At 43.5% G+C, this 16677-nt stretch overlaps 4 protein-coding genes across 4 annotated transcripts; all 4 read right to left on the bottom strand.

Annotated features, from left to right (window-relative positions):
• Window positions 1-199: 199 nt before the first annotated feature.
• Window positions 200-2782, bottom strand: K441DRAFT_157980 (thiamine diphosphate-binding protein). Its single transcript, XM_067640236.1, has 7 exons — window positions 2546-2782; window positions 2317-2482; window positions 1922-2215; window positions 1543-1864; window positions 934-1481; window positions 695-854; window positions 200-615 (listed from the first exon to the last, which is right to left on the bottom strand). Coding segments are annotated over exons 1-7 (1773 nt in total). The 5' UTR covers window positions 2548-2782; the 3' UTR covers window positions 200-334.
• A 1421-nt stretch (window positions 2783-4203) lies between these two features.
• On the bottom strand, window positions 4204-6609 carry K441DRAFT_673231 (uncharacterized protein; the record flags this gene model as incomplete). The annotated part of the gene is made up of 5 exons (XM_067650633.1): window positions 4204-4762; window positions 4963-5096; window positions 5158-5476; window positions 5529-5610; window positions 5709-6609. The coding sequence occupies 5 exons, from the start codon at window positions 6607-6609 to the stop codon at window positions 4204-4206; spliced, it is 1995 nt and encodes a 664-aa protein (XP_067509194.1).
• Window positions 6610-8516: 1907 nt separating this feature from the next.
• Window positions 8517-8702, bottom strand: K441DRAFT_461498 (uncharacterized protein; the record flags this gene model as incomplete). Its single annotated transcript, XM_067641779.1, has 1 exon — window positions 8517-8702. A coding segment is annotated over one exon (186 nt), but the record flags the coding sequence as incomplete, so codon positions are not given.
• A 63-nt stretch (window positions 8703-8765) lies between these two features.
• K441DRAFT_651857 (uncharacterized protein) lies at window positions 8766-9644 on the bottom strand. The gene is made up of 2 exons (XM_067647268.1): window positions 8915-9644; window positions 8766-8846 (listed from the first exon to the last, which is right to left on the bottom strand). The coding sequence occupies exons 1-2, from the start codon at window positions 9390-9392 to the stop codon at window positions 8821-8823; spliced, it is 504 nt and encodes a 167-aa protein (XP_067509192.1). The 5' UTR covers window positions 9393-9644; the 3' UTR covers window positions 8766-8820.
• Between the last annotated feature and the right edge of the window lie 7033 nt (window positions 9645-16677).

Raw genomic sequence — 16677 nt, 5'->3', positions numbered from 1 at the left:
AGGCTGAGGATGAGATGAGGAGCGGACGGGGAGTCGTTGATAGAATTTGTGAAGGCTGCTTTTAAACGTAATGTTATTGCCTGTGGCGGATTCGCTGGGCTTCAAGGCCAGGCCCTCCTGTCGGGCGAGCGATGATAGCGCACTTGGAAACGCTTCGACCGAACGAATGATGAATAATGCAATAAAAAGGCCTTCGCTAGGTTTGTAAACAATATGAAATATGCGATATGGCGACTTTTTGAGTATATTGCGTATCGTATTTATTGCGAAGCCTCATATTGCGTATTGCAATATATAATCTCAACAAGCTCAGACCCTTTGCCAAGGAGCTTGCTTAAGCTCCCCCTTTGTACTTCCCCTCTGGCCCTTCCAAATGTGCATCCAAGACTGCGCTCTTACCTCCCATAACCGCTGCAACAGCCTCAGGCAATAGCTTCTCCAGCTCTTTGGCCGTGCTCGCATGTGCAGCCCAAAGTTCACCGCCCGAAGCCGCCTTAGCAATGCCTGAGTAATCTGGAGTTGGCGCCAAAGAGATGTTGAGCTCCTCGTTGGAAACTTTAGAACCGGCGCCATTAGGATGCACGAGGAGAAGAGATTTACGTGGAGCGTTCCAGCCTATGGGCAGTCTCAGACAGGCTTGTAAAAAATGGACAGTGAAAGTAGAAAGACCAGGAAGACCCGTAGGAAAGCTCACCCTTATTGTTCAACACGATCGTCAGGATCGGGATGTTATATCGCTGCGCAATCCAGTAAACGCTGCCAGGAACGGAGAAGAGGAATGTGCCATCGCCGACAATTTGGCAGACGAATTTTTTCTTGCCTTGGTCGTCAGTGGCGAGCTTAACCCCTAGAGCCTACCAGAGAAGTCAATGGTTGTGCTCTAGGCTTTAGGGAAGGTATACGAAAATAAGCAAAGCGGGGGCTAAGGCTCACAGCACCACCGCTCCAGCCCAATCCACCGCCGCCACAATTCAGCCAAGAACCAGGAAGATTAGCTTGCAACTGATCTGCTACGAGTACCGTCTGTGTGACTGCCTCAACCACCCAAATTGTATCTTCCGGGCAAGCTTTTCTTATCTGGTGGGCCAGGTAGGAGGTTGCAAAATTCCCGTTTTCACTTATCTTAACTTCACTTGTTATCGTATCGAGCTTCTCCTTGTGCAGTCTCTGCAACTTGTCCCACCGATCGGAATACTCGGCAGTGCTGACCTTTTGTTTGAGGTCTGAGAAATTGATGTACGAGTAGATTTGGCTGATCGCTGTGTAGCTGTCTGCGCGGAACCGGCGGAGTGCTTTGATGTAGAAGATTGGCATCTGCTGTTTTAAGGGGTCAACATCAATATGGAAGATTTTTGCGCCAGCTTTCGGATGGCATTGCGTATTTATCCAGGGAACGTCGCAGTCGAGAACAACGATAACATCAGCGGTCTTTATGCTTGGATCGACACCATAGCGGAGCCCGAGCCAGGCCGGGTGGTTTGCTTTAAGAATTTTATGTCAGGGCAAATTATGGCAGATTGGAGCGAAGATTGTCATCTATACCTGGGAAGCACATGTCACTGCCTCCAGTATCTAGAATGCGCAGTCCCCTGACCGTATCTGCCAACTTCACAAGTTCACCCACCGTAGCGTGATTGCGTCCGCTATAGCCAGTAATAAGAAGTGGTTCCTGTGCTTCAGTTAACGCTTCCGCTATGGCCTTGACGGCGTCTTGGGACAGCGCTGAAGGTTCCACTGGGTGCCAGTATGTCTGCTCCAAAGAGTACGGCTCTAGATCTTCCTCCATAGCTTCCCGCGCACCATATAAGTATACCGGACCTTTGGGCTCGCTCATTGCAAATGAGAGAGCGCGGTTGACCATTTGCTGGACATCGCAGAATTAATTTTAAGCCTTGCAAAGTCTGTGCAGCCGTGAACATACCTTGACATTCTTCCCCGTTTTTATTTCTCCAGTGTATCTGCAATACTGAGATACAATTTGCTTTTGGTCCGGCACATCCTGTATCCAATGAATATATTCGGTCCTGCTCCCCCGCATTTCTCCTTCAATTGTAAATGGAGATAGGCCAGCGAAGATGAGAACCGGGGCACGACCACAGGAGGCATTGTGTACTGCGGCTCCGAGGCCTTGTGTTCCGACGTCAACATGTACAATCACACATTGGGGTTTATTGGTGAGACGCGCGTAGCCATCTGCCATGGATAGAGCGACCATCTACTTAGGATTCAGTATTTAGTTTCCATTACTAAGAATTGGAGCTAGCCAGATGCGAGATGTATATATCAAAGTGGATGTGGTTACCGAGAGTCACTTACCTCGTTTGGACATGTAACGATCTTGGGGAACCGGCCCTTTTTCTCATTTTGTCCCTTCACTATGGCTTCAATGATACTTGGATGGTCGGAACCTAGGTTTACGAAGCAGTGCGTGACTCCGGCTTCCCATATGGCCTCCAAGAAGGCGAAGGAAGCGGTGTAAACCCTATGCTCGCGTTAAGCCTGGAGACCCGAGTTGTCCAACGAGAAGGTTGCAGAGCGAACGTACATTCTGGTGCTTTTCGGGATTGTGGTTCAGGAAGTGATGAAAGTTGAAAGGTACCCAAGGGTATAGTGAAAGTATCAGCAAACGTGAGTTTCCGACGCGGTGAAACACGAGGTCTTGTAGCTTCACACCCTCGTTCTCTTTGCTTGCCCCTCACGTTTGCTCGACCCCACACACCCCCGCTGCCGTGGATCATTCGTGGCGCTCCCGTTAGCTCGGTCTGCATCAAGTCGGCAAACGTTCCCGGCGCCACTCCCGCGTCAGATGCCCGGCTTCGGAGCGGCCAGCTTCGGCATAAAAAATAAGATGAGCGGAATACTTCCGCGGTGCTCGGTGTGTAACAGCGCACGAGCCGGGGTGCAGCTGAGCGTTGTACCGGATAACACCGAGCCCGCAGCAACATCCCGTTTCAGCTGCTTGACGTCGGCTACAGCGGAAAAGCTAAAACGGAAGGCGTAGCAAGCCACCACCACCAATGCCCCAATCTGGTATAGCGATCCGACGTCAAACTAAAAGCCCCTAAGCTAAGGCCCTATAAAATTAAAGCCATAAAAAGCCTCTAAATTATAGCTAATTAAATACTTATATTAAAATATTGTTTAAAATATTATTTATTTTCGAGTATAACCTTTTAAAATAATATATAACTGTGTTCCTTTTAAAGACAATTTGTTTTAGAATAAGGCAGAAATAATCCGGAACGAGTTGTATACCGGTATTAGGCAGAACAGCTCTGTTAAAAGTAGACTTGTGGGGGATTTAGAAATCTTTTCTCCCTAAAAAGAATCTCGCATACCTCCCTGCCTCATGTGGGCTGAAGTCGCGTGGCCGGCTCATATTGAAAAGTTGCTCCGTAAAAGCCAGGTAAACCCAAGAGCATATTGGCCAGGTATATTCCTAGGTATCCCAAGGGACGGCTTATTAACGGTGAAACCCCTTCAACGCGCTGGCGGTATAGAAGCGCTCCCATTTTTTTGGGGGCAATCAAGATCACTCCTCGATTATACACCAAGCTATAGACATGAAGCATTCAACGAAAGAAACTATATAATCGGTTTTAATCTCACCAAATTCTTCTGATTCGAGCTCCCCAATCAAGCTTCCCAGACAAGGTTACAAAATTTAACGCGAGCTGTCTAGGTACGTGAATAGCAGCTAGTCGCTAGCCCTCCTAGCCCCAAACGGAAGTGAGTTCCAAACACCATCTGAGATTAGCTTCCAACGACAGTAGCTCTTCGGTGTAGGGAACAAAGGCATGAAATTAAAGGGAACAAATCTGAGTGCGTCGAGTTAAGGGGCTTAACCGCGGATATTCTCGCAATTTAGCCATAAAATCGATGAGCGATGATTAAGAGACCCTTTAGAGGCTCAACGTGACGCGCTGTCCATTTAGGTGCTAAAGATACAACATGATGAAGCACAGGGTTCACAAATTGGGCTTGGGAGACCAAATCTTGTAGGTACGTTATATTGATTCAAGATGATTATACAGGGAACTCTGGCCGCTGGGTCTTCACGAAATCATAACCGAACTTGCTATTGTTGGCGCTTTGTGCATAAATCATCACCTGGCCCTCTAAATAACTCTGACGACTCTGGAGGATATTGAGGTCTCGCGGACATGCGGAAGCTGTCTAGGCATTTGGCTCGACATTGTACAGCTAGGAGAAAACACTCTGAGGGTTGATAAACCAGTCGGATATGTCATGGTTATCTTTCAAATCGCTGAGTGCGCTAATAGTGTCAGGATGAAGTCCTGCTAGGCTGGGAACTGGCGAGTTCAACGATATAGCAAAGTCCTCGTGTATTGATTGAAAGGGGCCGTTTAAATATTGAGCGACATCGATACCACTCGAGGATTCTGAAAAAATTCGACCAGACGTTGATTGGCCAGAAAAGCTTTCTGCAGGCCCCAAAGGAGCGAATTCTGGATATTGAACTGGAGGAGCGAAACCTTCAGGACTTGAGACTGATGGCGTGGAAGATGCCGAATGAGGAGCTACGAGAATGGATCGGAAATCATTCGTAATTCGCAGATACTGCTGTGCAAGGCGATCTTGTTTGGCACAATAAGATAATACACCCATGCACAGATTCAAGGCAGACTCTTCTGAACTTCGACGTGTGTGTTCCTGGGCTGCGGTGACACTATATCCAGGGGTAGTTCCTCGCCTGGAGAGGCTGACTATTAGGTTTAACGATGCATTGAAGTTAAAAAAGCTTTCCATGAGTCAGTCGTGGCTGGCTCTAAATTAGGAGGCATAATGTTGACTAACATAATAAGCCAAGCTCGTTTCACCAAAAGCCCGCGGGCCAACATGGTCGAACATGAATGACCGACTTGAATGGCGGTGTCAACGCTGAATAGCATAAGTGATCTGTGCCAGGACATATCAGAAGTTATATAGCATGGCACTTACCAGGTCTGTGCGTAATTCCTAATGTTAAGAGGGAGTAGCCGTCCCGGCTGCTGTTTCTCCAGGGCAGCAGAATGCAAAAGCAGAGGCCTCGTCAGCAGCATCATCGTACCTAGGTAAACAATTTCGAGGTGAAACTAGTGACTAGAGGTTAGTATTCTATTAGAGGGATCCTGGAATAGCTCTAATGAAACCTACTCTTGCCGATCGGTCTCCAACAGAGATTTGAGTGTAATCACTAATGCTCGGATGATCTGTATGGAGTTTCAATGAAGGTGGCAAAGCTGATATCCAGTTCTCTAGCTCTTGGATATAACGATCGTATGTACTAAGCTCGACATTCTTGGAACCATGGATGTCTCGAACGATTTTGCCAACAATGACCGCAAGTCTAGCAAGGTTGGTTTGAACAAGTTGTGGGAGTAGACCGGGATTGAGTTTGGTGTTACGGAGGAATGGATCCTGTGTTGTGTTCTCAGATATTTGTGGTAGTCGTCCAAGGGCAGCAGAGTACCAACTGGAGTAATCAAGTTAGTGAGCATGTCACGGGGTAGCGACCAAAGACTCACGCATCTAGAATTATCATGCTCAGCCAAACTTGTCTCCAGTGGGCGTGGTCTTCTCGCGATGTACAACATGAGCACTCATAATCTAGATCAATTTGGTACGTCTGAGCTATGCGGATTGCAGAGCCTAAAGATTGGGCGCTTCAGCATCTGGGGAACCCTCTTTGAGACGATTTGACATACCAAGAGCTATCCAGCACATGGAAGGCTTGGCAACGACAGAATAAAGGCAGGTTAAAAGCATAGCCTGTGCAACCCATAGCCAGCACTCCTGATCTCTTTCAAGCGCGACTTCCATCTTGCTACGCCCACTCTCATACCAAGCAGAACAGGTAAGTTCGGTCATATCATCGGTAAATTGCGCACCCAGAGATAGTTGTAGATATATCAAAGCGAGCAAGTCTTCGCGCATTGGTATGTTGAAATCGTACAACAAATCTAACTGCCTTTGGCTTTCGAACGGATCACAGACATATATGAATTTGTTAGGTCCATCGAGGAACGCATTGAGAAGAGCCTGAGAGTACTCTTTCGGTGGGAGTTCGTCACGCTCAATGAGTTTGGAAGGCCGCACATCAGGGCCTTTCCATACGGAGCTTGGATAAGGGTCATCCATTTTGGCGGAAGACTGCGGCCTAGAGGCATTTTCCCCACCATCTCCCAGAAGAATTAGTCTTATAGCTCCGACAAAGTATTGAAGACTCGCTGTAGCCGCAGACCGAGGAGCTTGGGTTTTAGCTGGCAGCTGATTCTTGTGAACATCCGGAGTTCCCTGGCTTGGAGTTTCTTCCCTTCCGGTTGACGAGGAGTCCGAGGCCACTGCAGCCTCACTTACTGAGGCAGGAGGGGAATTGAACACACGGCGAGTTGCGTTTCGGCCTGGTCGTATGGAACTGCTTCGACGAATGACCGAACGATCCACTTTGTGTGCTGGGACATTGGAGTAAACGCATTGTAGATTGCGCAGTTCACAATGCGAACACCTAGGACGCTCACCACTGCACTTTTGGTGTCTTAGCTTGCAAACATCGCAGGTCTGCAAAGGTTTTGCAGATATGGGAGTCCTCTTCGAATCCATTGACATATCGGACGTGAGGAAAGGATCAACAGCTAAGGGAGCGTGGCATAGGCATGTAGGGTATTGAGAATTAGCAAGTTGGTTAAACAGAGATAGTAGGGATGCGGGGTGATGTTTCTGCTGCACTCTTCACGATGACGGCGGGAATATGATGACTACCACTCTGCCGGGACTAACGAGCATGTTAACGTTGGAGACCAAGGTGCACGTGCGGGCGTTCTAATGCAGGACGACAATCAACGGTGGCAGTCTGGAGCCTCTGACGATGGAACCGAGTCTCTGGTTCTCCAACCACGCTTCAGAGCCAGCATTTGCACCGGGGAGAACACCTGCGAGGCTTCGGATGCGGCGCGAGTCGCACGACAGGACAAAGGAAAAGCTGCGGAGAGAGCGAAACTGCGAAGGGAGTCTCCACGGCTGCTTGGAGGGCGGACCTATCATCCTGTTTTTTATCCTGATTCCGTTGAGTGCAGGCCAGCTGTGAGGTGTGTTCTTCGCTGAGGATAAAGTAGCTGGGCGAGGACGATGGATAGCCCAAAGGCCCCCGGCAGCCAGACCGAGGAGACCCGTCAGACCATCAGACCTCTTAATGCCTCTCTTTGGCCCCGCTTTGCCTACCTAGCCAACCAGTCAAGCCAGTGCTACAGTGCAATTGCCACTTGCGGGGGGATATGCACACGCTTTAGGCGAGGTGCAGGAGCAGGGGCAGACGCAGCAATCCCAAGCCATAAGGCTACGGTCAACGGGAAATACAGGGTCTAAGGGTCTGGAGACCGTGGTTTCGCTGGGTTCGACTAATTATACGGGATTTGATGCCATCAAATAACACCATCGGCCTGTTCGAGCGACGCCGCGTGCATGATTGACAATGATGGCCATGGTGCGTACCTGTGTCGTCAAGCCGCCAGAACGCCAAATCACCAAACCCACAAATCGCCAAACCGACAAAATCGCAAATCGATAGCAAGGGCGAGAGACTCCTCCAGCGGCCACTTGGATCTCGCATGTGATGGCATCGCTAAGAGCCACCTATCCTATAGCCTGGTAGGTAATGGTGGCTATTGTCAGGCTCTCTCATTTGAGTCCTACTAGATGTCGTGCACTCTTGCGGCTGTTCTTACTGTTTGGTGCTTGCTTTTGGGCTTGCAGACCTGGACAGAGGTCCGGAGATTCTTCCATCAAAAACACCAGATGTACGTAACCCAACCCTGGCGGCATGTAACCTCCAACGCGCCAGCCTCGCTAAATGGGTGAAATTCAACAAAAACGATCAACACTGTCTCGCCATTCCAAAAGCGCCGTCATATTGCCTACGCTCATCTCCACTGCCCATGAGACTCACAAATCCTTGCCTACCTTCGTCGGTTGGCTCTGTTCCAGAGCTCGCCCCAGGGCCATTTGAAAACTGCACGACTTCCAAGCGGAATCCGAGAGCTGCTGAAGCTGCTCAAGCTGCTCCGAGACTTCGACCTTATTAAAGTACATGTGCGCTGCGTGGCTTGACAACTTCGCCCTGCTTCAACGTCTCGCTCCGCAGTGCTCTCTACTAACTACCATTCCCAACTAGTCCATGGCTAGCATAGTGTGGGGCAAATATCGTCTTCGCAGGAGACACCCAGACCCCGAGACCCTCGAACGGCTGCGACCGACCATCTTGATCGTCATCCTTCGGGCTGGTTGGCTGCATTGCATCGGGCATCAGCCCACATCTAATCCCGTTCTCCTGACTCGTCAATCTCTTCTTGCTCTCCAACGTGTCGCACTCCCTTTGCATGCATATTAGGCGCTGGCCCTGCACCTTCGTATGCAGCACCGGCTTTGTACTCGCAACCAGCCTTCCTGTAACCAACCAGTCGATCAGCTTCGCGCTCAACATAGCGGCGCAGCCTCTCATCTTGACACGAACTATGCTTCGCTATGTCCTCTATCAGCGACAACATGTCGGCCTTCAGAGAGGCAATCTCCGCTTTCAACACCTTGTTCTTTGATTCAGCCTCCTTAGCAGTTCCCATTAGTTCTTCTACCCGCTTTTTCTGTTTGTTCCTGCATTTACTTGCTGCAAGTCGGTTCTTCTCTAGGTATTTCGCCCGCTTAGAATCTGGACCACCCAATTCCGATTTCTTAATCTTGTGTCTTGCTGGTACATCTCCAGCTTCGAGCTGTTGCGAAGTTTCGTCATAGCTTCTCTTTCGAGTCGGCCGTCTTTGGGCTTCATCCTCAACTCCAAGTTTGTATGTTGTCAGGTTAGACATAAATTCATCTTGGCGGGTCATTGTTCGTCCAGTGAATATTTGGTCTGAATCTCTCTTAGGGCCTGGCGAATCCCCTTCTGTAGCGTCCATCAAGTCACGTTTCGGCTGACGTCTCGAAAACAAACTGGATTGCGAAGAAAGTGACATGTGCCCTCCCGAGAAGGAATCTATACTCTCCGTGTAGCTTTCTCGAGAACCTCTCCTCTTTTTTTCACCAGAAGGGAGTGTGGTAAGTGCGAATGTCGTGAGGTTTGGCACGAAGCCGTCGATGACAGCCGCGCTCTGGGCGATCATATGGCTTGGAGGTGCATCTATGCGTGAGCCTCCAGGCCTTGATGCTTCGATTAGTCCATCAAGAGTGATTCGGTCACTCAGACCTGAGGTACCCGGAATATATGCCATAAATCCGTGAAAAGAGTCTTGGTTGTTCGAGTATCCTTCTGAACGTCTATCGATGGCATCCGATGTGGACATCTCAGCGTCTGCGTCTGGATCGAATTCGAAATCTTCATAGTGACTGGGTTGGAATGTTGTCATCTTGCGAAGTATACTCCTGATGAATACAGAAGCGCGCTATTAAAATTAATAAGGAACAAATTGACTGTACGAATGTACTGCAGCCAGTATAATTTTCTCTCGTGTAAATGATATGAATTTGTTTAGATCAGTGCTATAGCGTCTTGAAATGAGGAGCCATAAATGTTTGCGCCTTGAAGTTGGGAATCATGATGGAGGTCGGAAATAATATGCAACTGGGACATTGGTGTATCGTCCTTCTATAGATTACAGGGACGTTTTCTTGACCTATTGGAAGAAGGATTCAAAGCCATATGTCTTCCTGCTTCCTATTCCCGACTCCTCACGGGCCGTAGGCAAGCCAATACAGCCTCCGAGGAGTCCACTAGTATCGGACGCTAAAATTCAGAACGCCGCGGAAAACGATCGAAGCCAGGGTTAAATGTGGAGTGGAACAGAGGTTCGGCGTTTTACTCCCCACGGAACATCAAGGGGCGGAGTTAGTACCCACTATTTTCCTGATAACATCTACACCTGCCTCTGTACCATTGAATTTCGTCGCAGAGTGCCTCCTCATTCCGATCGAGCTCGCCCCCCAGCACTCCTATCTCCACACAATGGTTCTCCCAACAAAGATTGGGCATCGTTTAACGATGGAGCTGGATATGCATACGCTGGGCCACCCAGCCTCTCTCTTATTCACTTACATTATATTATCATACCTTACAGGCTCCCATTTATTAACTTAGTACAATCTGTATCAGATGCTTCAGATGCTTCAGATTGAAATTGTGCCAGTAATTTCAGGGTCTTGCGCCCGGCATGTCCGTGCGTTCATTTTCACCATTTGTAAAGTTATGGGGGTAATATTCGCAGCCGCTGCACTGTAACCTTCAGTTATATAACAGCTTGAGTTTCAACCCCAAGAAAAAGGCCACGTATTAGTGTAACTGCACGGACGTTTTCGCTAAGAGCCCTGAAGTATTGGCGCAAGGTACTCGAGAAGGCCAGGCGTGCGAACATTTGCAGCTGCGTAGACTTGGCTGACATATTTTGTTTCGATATCTTGCCTCTTGGCTTATCCTAAACTGTCTTGCTGCATTGAGAGATCTGCGCTATTTAGAGGAGTATGAATCGCCACCTCATAGTGCTGCTGGGTGCTGCTGGGTGCTGCTTGCGAGAAACGGTTACTGTTCCATCTGCCTTTTCCATCAGGTTCCGCGCCGTTGTACAGCTTGTACAAGCTCCGGCTTCTCCCTCAGTGTGCGCGCACAACACACACCCAATTTGGCTAATAATTAGTCAAGTGCACTATCAAGCGTAGATACTGTGCACTTATAAAAAAGGTTGTGCACTCACAAGCAAAGTATGTGCACTTACAAGAAAGGTAAAGTCTCTAACTTTTAAGCTTAATTATAAGAGTTAAACTTGAAATTCTCTAGTGCGCAAGAAAGCGAAATTAGGTGTTTGTTACGAGTTCACGCAGGGGAGAAGCCGGAGCTCGTACAAGCTGTACTTAGTAACCCGGCTTTCTTTGAACGGGCTGCTACGTCGACCACGATAGAGTTGCTGCGGTCAACAGTGCTAAAACTTGACAGGTACACTAGGCCATCTAAATAAATCGAGTAGTTGTGGGTTACTTCTAGCGAAAGCCATACCTCTACCGTTGGACTTCAGTTCACGGAAATCAATTTCAGGGTCAGCAAGTAACGCATGGTTGATGGGATTTCGTCGCCCGCATATGATGAGGGACTGGGAAATCAAGAGCTAGCCAATAAGCGGTAGTGCTTGCAAGCTCGTCTTCAATGCAATCGGCTTTTGCAAACCTTCCAAAATTTCGATATGGATGCCATGCCCAAACGAAGACAAGCAGGGTTCAGCCATAGTGCCGGTTACTGTAACTGTGGTTTTAAGGTTTACATGCAGTGCAATCGACCGCAGCATGATTTGCCGAGCTGTCGTTTCTCGCTCGCCCCGTATAATGACGTCAGTCTGCAGAACGCGATGACCATTTGTAATGAGCGTGTGCCCCGATGGTTCGGTGATTCTAATTGGTCCCACTGACACACGGGCCACATAATGTCTACTAAACTACGTCGAAAGTGCTTTCGCAATTCATCTGCTCCTAAGTTCTTGCACCTTCCTAATTAGGAAATTAAGCGACTGCGCACGCGCAATCACGGGTGCGCAGCTATCAGCCTACCCCACGTAAATTTAGGCACGATCCCGCTACAAATGCATAATTTTTAGCACTGCTACATAAGCTGCAATACCGGCTGCGTAAATTACAGCACTAATAAATTTTAATAAAATTTAAGTTATAATAACTAATAATACTAAGAATTATATGGGAGTTTAGTAATATCTATAAGTTAAAGGATATAGATATAGAGCTATAAGTAGAGGCCAGCTCCTTTTTTAGGTTATCCTTTTTCTACTTAAACTCTACTATAATCTAGCCCCAAATTGTCTTTCTAGCTTTTAGTAGGAATTTTAGAAGGGCCGGATAGAGGTAATAAAGAAGGCTTTAAAAGTATTTGTTTTAAACTAAAAAAAAGTAATATAGTAATAGATAATCTACCTAATTAATAGCTGCTTAAACGCCTTAAAGTTTAACCTCTGCTTAAGCACCTACTATTTAGAATAGTCCTTAATTATTAGCTAATTAAAGTTACTTAGTTTAGGAGGCTTAAGAAAGTAATTATATTAGTTTATTTAGTGTTAGCGACTTAGTCAATCGAGGCACGAGTATGGCAAGAGGGACGCGTAAGCCTATATAATTGGTAGTCTATAAACAAAGATCTAAAGCTAAAGAAAGGAAAGGAGACAGAGGGCGGCGCCGCTTAACGTTATATACGATCCTCTGGTCACGTGACGGCAACTATCTACAACTATCTGCGATAATCCACTAATATCTATTAGCCACAATCTACCAGTTTCCACCAGTGCCGTAATATTACCCCCCCTCTGAAAAAGCCTACCCTTAAGCTTTATACGTCCGTATTATGTCTATAAGGTATTCTTATCTTTATACTTAATAGGCAGCTTATCGTCTTTATTATTCTAGCACTTTATCTACTTATTAAGGTACTTTAGAGGTCTAGGTTTATTAGGGTAATAACTATAGAATTTCTAAAGCTTATAGGGACTACCTATAAATATTACAGACGCTTTAAGTACGATGTTACAACTACTTGGAGAAGAGTTAGAAGAAGCTAGTTGGTTAATACAAGCACAGTCTAGGATGGAACCCGTGGAACTATATAATGAGGAATGGTAGCTAAGGTCACATAAGGTGCTACGTAAGGAACGCAAGGAACAAAGGGAACTTACGTACCTTACGTATAAGACGTACATCACGTACAAGAAGGATTTCATAGGAGTACGGTTGTGTATTTAAGGACCCTTAGTCCCTACCTAGATAGTTCCTTCCTTATAGTAATTCTTAGAATACAATTAGAGTTAATCTGTTAGGCAACCACTCCACTAGTTATTATTACGTTATTAACTTACTTATAATACCTATATACCTAGCCTATTAATAAAGTCCACCGTAGTTCTTACTACAAGGCTTCGTTATATAATCACTACTACAGTTACGGTTTTAATAAGTTAAATAATATGCCACTAAAAGCAGCCACCACAACGCCATCGATGGCGGCAACTACGTTAAGATTAGGTAACGACACTAGCATAGTAGATACTAACTTATAATAACCTATAACAGTAAAACAGTTACAAGCAATAGTTAATTAGTTAATAGGAGATAATACAGCACTTAAAAATAGGATTAATAGGATAGGAGCAGTAAAGGTTAAGTTACTATCAATTAAACGATTCTTAGGAGAAAGATTAAAGCTTAAAGGATTCCTTACGTAAATATACTTTAAGGTTACGTAGGAAGGAGTAAAGCTGGCAATAACTATAGATTAAGTAGCATATGCAGGATTGTTCTTATTAGAAAGAGCACTTAAATAGTTTAAGTTTTACCTTATAGAGATATAAGCAAACGGAATAATAATAATAAACTAGGAAGTACGGTTTATATTCTTAAGCTAAAACGGATTGGCAGAGCGACTTATATAAATATTTAGGGACCTAGAAGTAATAACTATAGCGGAAAGAAAGCTTTAGGACCTAATGTAACGAACTTTAGCAATTAAGTATACAATATAATTCCAAACGCTAGCTATATAACTTAAGTAAAATAATAAGGCGCTTATAGCATAGTATAAATAAGGACTTAAGGCTAAAGTCTAGGACGTAATTATTCTAATAGAAGATGCGGACACCTTAAGGGAATTAATAGATTAAGCGATTAAGATTAATAATAGGATCTTCTAAAGGGAATAGGCTAAAAGAGGCTAGGATAGAGTTCTATAGTTATATAAGACGTAGAGTACGCAACAACTAAAGCTAAATTAGAAACTATAGTATAGCGTAGAGCTAATAGACCTAAGTAGTACCAAAGAAACCTATAAGAGATAGAGTAAGAAACTATAGAAATCTAGAGGTTAAGGATCTAGTAATTATAGGACTAAGGAGTATAGGCCAAACTAAAAATCTTAGTAGTAGAAGACGTTTAAGCGGACTCTATAACAAAAGCAATAGTTTAAAGAAGGAGCTTACATAAATTATGGAAAATAGGGTTATTTTACTAGAGACTATAAAAGTAGTTAGAGTTATTATATAGTAAAGGGAACTAGATTAGTAGTATATAATATATATATATAGAGGAATAATAGTACGCTGTAAGAAACAAAAGAATGTTTAATTAAAAGTTTTACGTTTTATTATAATAACGTATACAGAATTTATAAAGACGCTAAGTATAGTATAAGCTATTAGCTATAAGAGCTAGAGTTAAAAGGACTTAGAGGAACTATAGAGTTAAATAAAGAATAGGATTAACTCTATAAGCTAGATTAAGATATTATAGTAATATACGGATAATAATTAGCAATAATAATAATGGAGTTAGAGTACTTATTAATTAACAGTAACGAGGATAGTAAAGGAACTAACTAGGGGTATCTAAGCCTTAATAACGCAATAGAAGTAGAGACTGAGACTGCTATAAAGCAAGGTTTAGTAACGGGTATTATAACACCGTTAGATACGGCATCCATTGCTTTATAAGAAGGAAGGAGTAATATCTAGAGACGATTAAGCAGGCAAACAACTATTAGTGCTAGCTTACCACTTAATAAAGGTAAAAGGCTATAGGCTTAAGATTCTTAAGACGAGATAAAAGATAACTAAGATTCTTAAGATAAGATAAGGTATACCTAAGGACCCATAATAGATAAAAACCAATAGAGTAGGGTAGTAGCTTAGTTTAAGGATATATAAATAAGCTTGGGATAAGAGTTTCCTATAGTATAAGACTCTTAAAACGAGATAAGTAAGATTTAAGACTCTTAAGATGAGATAAGAATACTACGGATACTTAGTTAGACTAAGGCGGGAGCTAAGCTTAAGATAGAAGCAAGCTTAGGATTAAAGAATTTAAGGGACTAAGAATTTGGAGTACAAATAAGGACACCTATAGGTAAGAGGTAAGGAGCTTCTTTATAAATTAGAGAATCTATAATATAAATAGTAGTTAGACTAGGAGACAGATATATAGACCTAGAGGACTTACTAGGAGAACGTAGTGTTCAGCCTAAAAATTAAAAAGCTAATACCAAGATTAAGAAGTATAAAAACTTTAAGGATCCACTTATAAGACGTGACGTAAAGGAAACCATAGAGGAATTTAGAGTAAGAATTACCTTATAGCAAGAACAGAAACTAGATAAGAGATCTAGCATATTAGGATATATAAAGGACAGAGCGCTAGTATAAAGAATTACTAATAGGCCTAAAGCAGGCACACTAAGAGCTAAGTGGCTTACTAAACTGGAATAAAAAGAGGATCTAGGGATTCCTACTAGGTTTAAAGAATGATATACTAAAGGCTATTACGACGCAGTAATAAAGAGATATTTCCTTACGGATAAACTATATATACTTAAGTAGCTATACCAAAAGTGGTATAGATAAAGGTATAATAATAAGTGGGAAGATTTCTATATATAGTTAGACAAGAAAGTTATCTAAAACCACCCGATTATAGAAAAGGCTATAACTTATATTAAGGGGGCCTTAATTATAACATTAAAGGATCTAGAGGAGTAATTAGAGGACTAGAGAAGCGAGAGATAAATCTTAGTACCTACGAATGAAGTTGTAACGCTTAAATTAACACGAGAAAGGTTTAAACTCTAAGATAAAGACAAGCTAAGAGTTAACCTAAAATACTAAGTATATTACACACTATTATAGATAGTATGCGTGGATAATACGTGTAATATGCATAGAGCACTAAAGAATAAAAATTAAAAGTATCTAATAAGAATATATTAGATAACGGACGAGGTAAAATATCGAAACGCTAAGTATATATATAGTTAGCACCTAGTAGAAGTTTAAGAATAAGGGGACTTAATACTTTAACTAGGAAGATTCCTTACGGAAGAATGCCTAGATGGATAATAATGGTAGAAATGTCTAGAGAACACCTATCTATGGCATATTAAAGATAAAAAGTAAACTAAGTATTAGCCTAAGTTAGACTAAGTATAAACAGGATTAAATAGCTAATAGTTAGGAAAAGTAGAGGCCCATAAAACCAGAGGGAGCTAGTAGTAGAGCCTTAGACCCTTAAAGGAATGTAAGGACAACACCTAAATTTATAAGTTAAATAGTAAGATTAACAGTTTAAGGCGCTAATAGATAGTAGAGCAATAAGGAACCATATCTCGCTAGCAGCAGTAAAAAGAATGGGATTACCATATAGATAAAAGGAATGTCCTTACCTATTAGTAATAATTTTAGGAGATCCGATAGCCTACGGAGGAGGTATTATTAATCTTAAAACAGGACTAGTTTAGCTAACTATTAAAGGAAAATAAATTAAAATGTCCTTTAATATATTACTATTAGGGAATAATAAGGCAGTATTAGGGATGCCTTAGTTATAGGAATATAATCTAAAAATTAATTAGGTTATAGGTTAGGTTAATATTAGAGATATATAATAATATAAGATATAATAATAAACTAAGTTAGTATAGTACTAAGTTGGAGTAATATATAAAGAGACTAATTAAGGATTAAGTTATATACTAAAGAGATACTATAAGTATAGCAAGAAGCTATAGTTACTAGAAAGTAAAAAGCTGTTAGAGTATATAGTATAGGACTATAAAATAGAACTAAAACTAGGAATAAGTTTAAGGTTCTACCTAACTTATAAGTTAAT

The sequence above is a fragment of the Cenococcum geophilum genome (assembly GCF_001692895.1).
Source record: "Cenococcum geophilum 1.58 unplaced genomic scaffold K441scaffold_3, whole genome shotgun sequence".
Lineage (NCBI taxonomy): Eukaryota > Fungi > Ascomycota > Dothideomycetes > Gloniales > Gloniaceae > Cenococcum > Cenococcum geophilum.
This window is presented reverse-complemented; position numbering and strand designations above follow the sequence as displayed.